The 7958-nt window shown below is 48.2% G+C and overlaps 1 protein-coding gene across 4 annotated transcripts in view; it reads left to right on the forward strand.

The window, feature by feature from the left end:
• Window positions 1–6923, forward strand: part of LOC103611961 (fer-1-like protein 4) — a 41889-nt gene extending 34966 nt beyond the window's left edge. For all 4 annotated transcript variants that reach the window (XM_017727753.1, XM_017727749.1, XM_017727761.1 and 1 more), the window contains 6 exons: window positions 286–371; window positions 1297–1395; window positions 1676–1917; window positions 3791–4068; window positions 4837–4937; window positions 5457–6923. In XM_017727753.1, coding sequence (XP_017583242.1) covers window positions 286–371; window positions 1297–1395; window positions 1676–1917; window positions 3791–4068; window positions 4837–4937; window positions 5457–5637 — 987 coding nt within the window. In that variant the 3' untranslated portion in view covers window positions 5638–6923. The remainder of the gene's footprint in view (window positions 1–285; window positions 372–1296; window positions 1396–1675; window positions 1918–3790; window positions 4069–4836; window positions 4938–5456) is intronic.
• The last annotated feature ends 1035 nt before the right edge of the window (window positions 6924–7958 follow it).

Here is a 7958-nt window from a genome sequence, read left to right on the forward strand (position 1 = left end):
TGCATCACCATCCTTATTAAGACAGAGGGTCATGTTTGCCTCTGTTTGAAATGGATTCAGTATAAGTGAAGTGGTTTTTCTTGAGAGCAGAAGTAAGCAATCTTTCGTAGCCTTAATTTTTTCCCTTTGTAAAATCTAATCTCATGTCACTCTCAAGTGCTGGGAATGGAGAGAACTAAGCAGTGGATTTCTGATGAAAACTTTCCTTGTGGGAAAGCCCTTGCTCCTTGAAGAGCTGGAGAGTGGTCTGTCTTTTGAAGTATCTCTGCTGTCTTCTCTCACCAGGGCTCCTTGCACATGTGGATTGACATGTTTCCAAATGATGTCCCTGCACCACCACCCGTCAACATCAAGCCACGACTGCCTGTCAGGTAGCACCTGTGGGGGTGGGGTTGGTGGGCTGCAGGGTGAGTCAATGTCCCTTGCCATGGCTGGCTGGATGTGCCACAGGGCACAGGCTGAGGGTCAGTGCTAGTGTGGCACGCAGCCCTCTTTGCTCCAGCTCTGACCACAGGATGTTCTCTTGAGTGTATTAGCATGGGCCATAAGAGCTTCAGCTGCACAAAGGTTTAGGGAAGGGCAGATTAATGGCTGGACATAAAGGTAATAGAAACCCAGGCCAGAGCTACTCATCAAATTCTATTCTGGCTAGTGGATGGATGTCCTTGGGAGCCTGGAGAAGTGAAGCTGAAGGAGGAAATCTGTTGTTTTCAAGGACCTAATGGTGCTTTTGAGATGGAGGGTCCAGATTATTCTCAGATGTGCACCTGAAAAGACAAGAGATAATGAACACAAATTGCAGCAAGGGAAACTCCAACTGGATATAGGGAAAATATTTTCCCGGGGAGAGTGAAGGTACCCTGGAATAGGGACAGATTGACTCAGATGTGCTGGGATATTATCCTTGGTGATAAAAAAACTAATGCAGACCAATCGACCTACTGTGAAGCTAGAGCAAGAGCTTGGAGCAGAGACTGCAGAGATCCCTTCCTGCCTGAGCTTTTCTGTGCTCCTATGGCTTAGTAGAGCTGGGTGGGTTTCCCATGCACCAGGGATTTACTTTGCAAAAGCTCCCTGTTATTGACTGTGGGTGTTTGTCTTGTAGTGTTGTAGTGTCCAGAAAGGGTTTTATGCCTGGCAGCGAGACTGCTGGGCTGTGCTTGGCTGGAGGAGTAGGGAACCACACTGCTAGGAAGGTTCAAGTCCTGCTGCCCTGGCATTGTGCTCAGGGCTTGACCTGCCCTCCCAGGCACCAGGGACAAGGGCATGTGTCTCACCTCTGTGTCCTTCCCACAGCTATGAGCTCCGTGTGATTATCTGGAACACGGACGATGTGATCCTTGATGATGTCAACCCAGTCACAGGAGAGCCTTCCAGCGACATCTACGTGAAAAGGTCTGGTGGGAATCAGTGGGAGGCCAGAGTCTGACTGCCCTGTTCCCTGCCCTGGCCCACACACTCACTTGTCTCCTCTGAACTTCTTCTCCCCCTTGCCTTGGTGTGAGGTGCCCACTCCAGTCCTCTGCATGGGCTGCTGTACCCCTAGAGATGTTGTCCAGGTGTTGCTCTGGTTTGACCCTTTCCTGTGACTCCATGGGGTTCAGTGCTTCCATCCTTCTGTTCTGCCTTTGAGGCTGGCTGACAGGAGTAGGGGGTAACTGAATTTCTCCTGCAGCTGGATAAAGGGTCTTGACCATGACAAGCAGGAGACAGATGTTCACTTTAACTCCTTGACTGGGGAAGGCAATTTCAACTGGAGGTTCATCTTCCGCTTCAATTATCTCCCGACTGAGAAGGAGATCACCTACAAGAAAAAGGACTCCATCTTCTCCATGGAGGAATCAGAGTTTCGGGAACCGGCTGTTCTGGTCCTCCAGGTCTGGGATTACGACAGGATTTCAGCTAATGACTTTCTAGGTATGGTGTTACCTGCTGGAAGTGGGGTGACCTGTCCCTCACCTTGCTGGAGTATTACAGCATTTCCCTGGGATTCAGCTCTCTAAGAAGGGACACTAGGACCATCAGATCAAACTCTTCAGCTCAGCAGTCACCTGGGCTGTTTTATCACATGTGAGCTATAGACAGAGCCTTAGAGATAGGCACCTCCCCTACACAGACATGTAGTGCTTGCATGCTTGTCCCAGGGCCTTGGTGTATTTTTTTCAGGGCCTGTCACACCACAGGACTTCCAGGTTCTGCTTCCTCACAACCCTTCCAATAAACTTGCTTGTTTTCCCTGCTCTTAGATATGCAGACCCCAAAGTCTGGGCCTAAAAACGGTTTCCCAGGATCTTATGTTGTGGGCAGAGGGAACAACCCGTGTGAGACTATTGACAACCTTTGTGAGACTATTGGCACTTGAGTTACAGCATCCCATTGCTGGGGGCTCAGAGCTCCCTGGATGCTCTGGTACTTCCCAGTAATCAGACCTGCTGAGTTGGGCATGCAGCAAGGCCTGGTGCTGAAACAGAGCTAGTGGTGATTCCCCCTGCATGATGCTAGCACAAATACTGCTGATTCTCTCCCACCTCTGCTGTCATCCCCAAGCTTATAGCACTCTGTTCAGTTGCTCCTCCCTTCTTCAAATGTTAGCCTATTAAAAAGCAGCCCCTTTGCCCTACTATCTCCTGGGCACATTAAAACTCTCCTTACACTTTAACCTTTCATAGTGTGTTTAAGCAGCTTTACTTCATGAGGCACTTCCAGTGGTTCAGCCATGAAGAAATGAGGCACTGAAGAAAGCATTAGCAGTTCCAATGATTTCTGGCATGTATAATCTCAGGAACTTCTAGGTAGTAATGGGCTTCTTCAGTGCTCATTGCAATCTCCTGCCCCAAGCAAGGCTAGATGCACTGTAGGTCAGGTTGCTCAGGACATTTTCTGGGTGTGTTTTGATTATCCCCAAGGATGGAATCCCAGCAGCCTTCTGGGACCCTTTTCCTGGCTGCACCTTTGTCACAATTCTCAGGTTTTTTTTACTGGCAGCATTTTGTGTCTGTTGTCTTACGTGCTTTCATTTTCCATTTCTGAGAAGAGTCTAGCTCCATCTGCTCTGTAGCTTCCTTTAGGCTGTGAAAGATGCAGTAAGATCTCCCTCTTGACCTTTCTTCTCTGGGCTGAACAGATGTGTCTCTCACCCCTCCTGCTGTGGCACCTACTACAGACTTGACTATCTCAGCCACTAAAACACTATTTAGTTGACACCTTTCTTGTATTTGAGGTTCAAAACTGGGCAATGTATCCAGATGCAGTCTCACTTGGAACTGAGCAGAGAACACTCACATCCTTTGTCTGCTTTTGCCAGTATAGACCAGGATGTTGTAAGATTGATTTGTTGCAAGGGCTCAGTGCCAAAGTGGGACAGGAGCTCATTCCAAGCAGAACAGAGGCACAAGGCCAAACACAGAAATGAACGGAGACTATTGCAGATCTAAGACAAACTTGAAACTTGGAAAGCATTTATAATTTTAAAGCATTACCATTTTATAATTTTAATTGACATTTCCAGGAATTAGAGAGGAAGATGAGCTTAGACATGTGAGGAGAGCACGGTGGGACATGGTAAAGGGGTGAAAATAACTCACCATATGAACTCACTAAACAGCCCATATCAAAAACAAGATGAGACCTGTGGCTTCTGCCTCTTAGTCTCTAACTCCTGAGCTAGTCCTTTCTTACGCAGAATTTCAGGTTCTCCATCTGTAAATTTGCAGGGCTCTGATAGATCATTGCAGCAGCTGGGACCTACTCATGGCGGTTTTACTGTGTGGTCTCTTCTCTGTGCCTGCAGGCTCCATTGAGCTGGAGCTGCATGACATGGTGTGGGCAGCCAAGAGCTCTGAGCATTGCACCATCAAAATGGCCAAGGAGAATGCAACACCTCGCTTCTCCATCTTCCGAAATAAGCGCATGAGGGGCTGGTGGCCCTTCATCAAACTCAGAGATCAAGAAGATGACAAGAGAGAGGAGAGGGAGTACAAGAAGAAAAAGAAAAAAAAGTGGAGCAGCTCAGTCAAACCAGAGGATATGGAATTCACAGATCCCAGTGGGAACAAGTACCTCCTGACGGTAGGGTGGGGTTCTGGCACTGGTGAGCACAGCCAGTGTTTTGCCTCTGCCTTGATACGACAGCCTGTCCTACATGCACACAACCTACAGAGGCAGCAGTGACCCATCTTATGCAGGATCCTGAAGATTTCTTCCATCTACTGCCAATCCAGCACTTCATCTACCCTGAAGAACCAGCTGCTGTGGTGGTTGTGGCATGCAGGGGTGTCTAGCTTCATGTGTTCCTCTGAGCTTCCCATAGAGCAGTGCCCCTTGAGGGGAGCTGTCTTTGTTTAGGAATTTAGTGTTCCCACTGAAACACCCCAGACCATGTGCTCCTTGCTCACTCCTACTCCAAAGCAAGAGGCATATGGCTCCCCATCAGCCAGTCAGGACAGCAGCAGAAGCCTGTCCTGGGGACTCAGCCTGCCCAAGACAGGCAGGTGCCAACTGACCTGGGACAGACTCATTCCTGATGGACCTACTGCTGGACCACTGTGTGTCCCCAAGGGTGAATTTTGCTCAGTGCCACTGCGGGAGGGTATAGACAAATCAGGTAGTTGGGGAGTGCATTAAAATGCAGTTCCTTGTCTGAAAAACAGTTAGTTTCTTACCAGGCCACAGTTTCTCCTGGCTGTGAAGTAAGACTCTAGCAATGGAGAAAAAAGCTTTGAGCCATTTGTAAGTGGAACTGGGAGAAAAATACCCAGTTGTGGCAGGGTATGTGGTGAGCAGGCTGGTCTGTGAAGCAACACATTCAACTGTGGCTCAGATACATTCTCCCTCCAGGGTAAGGTGGAAGCAGAGTTCCAGCTGCTGACTGTGGAGGAGGCTGACAAAAGTCCTGTTGGCTTGGGCCGAAAAGGGCCTGAACCCCTCGAAAAGCCCAAGTGAGTATCTGTATTATCACCTTTAGGATGGATAGACCGTGCTGTGTTCTCAGCAGCTGTTTGTATGGAAGCTGGGAGTATTGGCTTTTCAGGCAAGCACTGAGGCTCTGGGCAGTGGGGTCTACAGGACCAGGACTGCCAGGGTTTCCCAGAGCTCAGGTGGGTCCACAGGACTTGGGTCTGCAGCACCTGGCCCACGATTGATCTCAGGAAGATAATCAAGGCAGCTGTGCCATAACATTGCTTGTACAGTGGTCAGATCTGTCTGTGTGAAGCGATCCCTTGTCTACATGGGTGAAGGACAGCTCTGGGGCCACGGGGGCACTGTTCCAAGAGTCCCATCCTGTTGTCTCTAGCGTTTCCACAGGCACTGTGTTTACTGTAGCCCCTGGGCTGATCCTGCCTGGAAGCAGCAGGAAGAGCTGGTGATTCATGAGGGTAGCAGGACACCAAAGAAGGGCCAATGTGATGCTCTGTGGATTGAGCCTGTGCTTATCTATTCTTCTCTTCCTGTTCTAGCCGGCCAAAAACAACTTTCAACTGGTTTGTGAATCCCATGAAGACCTTTGTGTTTTTTATCTGGAAGCGGTACAAGAAATACATAATTGTGCTCTTCATTGTTAGTGTTCTGACAATCTTCCTGGTTCTTTTGGTCTATACCATGCCTGGATACATCAGTGAGAAGATCATCAATGGATAAATGCTCTTCAGTGGAGGACTACTCAAAGACAGGGGTGATTGTGGCAGGAATGAAGATAGGATCAGAAAGTTTAATGAAATCCTGTGGGTGCAGAGACAGACTAGAGAGAGAGACCTGCTGAAGTGGGCTTTGTTTTGGCTCTATTTCCTCATGACTAAAAGTTCTTTGGCTACTCTCTCTGATGTTGCTTTTGTTTTGTAGCTGCTCTCTGGAGCTGGGGGACAACCTGCTTCTTACAGTCCTCACTGCTGCCCTTTTACCCTTCCTCCTGAGTAGTACAGCAGCAAGGACTATGCTGGGACAGCATGGGGTCATGAGTGTGTATCTGTTTGGGCTGATGTAAACTAAATGAGACTTGTTCTCATCATGGTGTCTGGTGCACCAGGGTTCCTGTCATCTGCACAGACATGACATGATCTGATCCCAAGTGGAGGTGTTTCAACTAGGGTTTTGGGAGGATAGATTCCTTCTGAGATGTGCAGGTGATGCTCAGTGGGACCATAGCACTTCCAAAGAATTTAACTGACTATGCAGTTTTATAGCAAAGGTGCCTGCCTCATGGCCTTTTGAATGGGGCAGGAATAGAGTATGTTTTGGGGACAAAACTGTCTGGGCAGAGCCAGGCAGGTAGATGTGAAGCAGGCGAGGACTCTGGTTGGATATTGTGGTAAATGAGTGAATGATAAACGTTGTCTTTCACATATATGATTTTAACATTTATAAATGATGATGCACTATGTAGAAATAGTGTTAAGGTAAAATGTAGTTAATTAGAAATGAGATTAAGGTAAATTATAACTTCAAAATAGTTGTAACATGTTGGGAAACGTAGTAATAAACACATGATAATAAATGTCCTTTAAGTTGAGAAACTACAGAGGCAGAAACCAAGACATCTTAAAGAAACAAAGAAGATGAACCGCTTGCATCCCAGGAAGTCTGTTATCTCATCAAAACTCACACCTCCCAAGGAAACTGGCAGCTACAAATGAGGAGGCACCGGAGGGGGGTGCCTGCCTTCAATTCTGAAGCTATCCAGAGGACCGGTGGCGGCGTGCTGGCAGTGTGCTGGCAGAAGGGGGCAGAGACAGGAGGGGGGGAAAGTTGAGTGAAGTGTAAATTACTTTCTGGGCTTAATGAATACGTAACAGATTGAGAGAGTACTTAAATCCACAGTAAAATGAATGGAGCCGCGCCTCTGGCAATATTGCTAAGTAAGTGCTCCAGTGCTGTGATATGCCTTTGTTCTACTAATAAATGTTCAATATTATACTGCTAAAAATTAAGCTGCTGAATTCATTTTTCTCAACATGAAGCCAGAAGTCAGTGTGGGGCAGACATGATGTTCCCCCGGTGAGTCTAGAGTTCAGCCACGGGGTGGGGGCCTCAGAATGGCAAAGAGGGAGGCCTCTCTCCCTTTGGGCTGCAAGGTGGGGATGAAATGGGCTGCAAAGGGCTCAGGTCATGCAGCACCTGCCTGGGGCTACAGCAAAGCCCTGGGCTGTGACAGTGCTGCATCACTTCCAGTTTTTCTGCAGGGCCTATTGAATGGGATGTTGCCTGCATAAACAGTGCCTGGTTCTCCCCAGCAGTGCCCAGTGCACCCCAGCGGCGACTGGTCCATTCAAACAAACTCAGTGCACTCCACTACACCCAGTGCGAACCCCCAGAGAGCCCTCTTGGCTCTTTCAGCCATGGTCAACCACATTTCCCTCACACCACCGGGCTGGGCCTCCCTGTGATTAAAAGTGAGTCTGCCTCAGTGTCTCTGTTTAGAGACAAGTTTAGGAGAAAATGCTCTGGAATGAGTGTTTCCTCTAAAGAAAAGGGCTTCAGCAATCCTTTTTTTTGCCAACGAGAAAAATGAATAGCAGTGAGTGAAAAAAAAAAAAAATCAACTGTTTCTTGACAAACAAAGTGCCCACACAACACAGGGAAAAAATTAATAAATGCTGAACCACCAGAACCTTACCCCCCTCACACACCCACACCACAGCAGAACAAAAAAAATCCCACAAAATGCCAGTGGAAGAAACAAACCGGCTGGCTGCATGGAAAGGGGGAACAAAATGACACCCGGCTTTTGTCTCAGGGAAGGGGAAAAAAAGTTCACGCAGCAGTGTGGGCAAAACAAATGGGAACCTGTTGAACCTCTGGCCTTGATCTCCTCCTCATAGCAGATGAAGCTGGTGGATTTTGGTGTCCTTTCTCATGTTGGTTCAGCTTTTCCCGAGGTCTGGGGCCGGGCGGAGTGGTTCCCGTGGCTCCACAGGTCCTGGCTGACAGACTCCTGTTGTTTGTCTGATCTTGGACCAAAGCCA

Source organism: Corvus brachyrhynchos, unplaced genomic scaffold (assembly GCF_000691975.1).
Source record: "Corvus brachyrhynchos isolate BGI_N302 unplaced genomic scaffold, ASM69197v1 scaffold1560, whole genome shotgun sequence".
NCBI classification, from domain to species: domain Eukaryota; kingdom Metazoa; phylum Chordata; class Aves; order Passeriformes; family Corvidae; genus Corvus; species Corvus brachyrhynchos.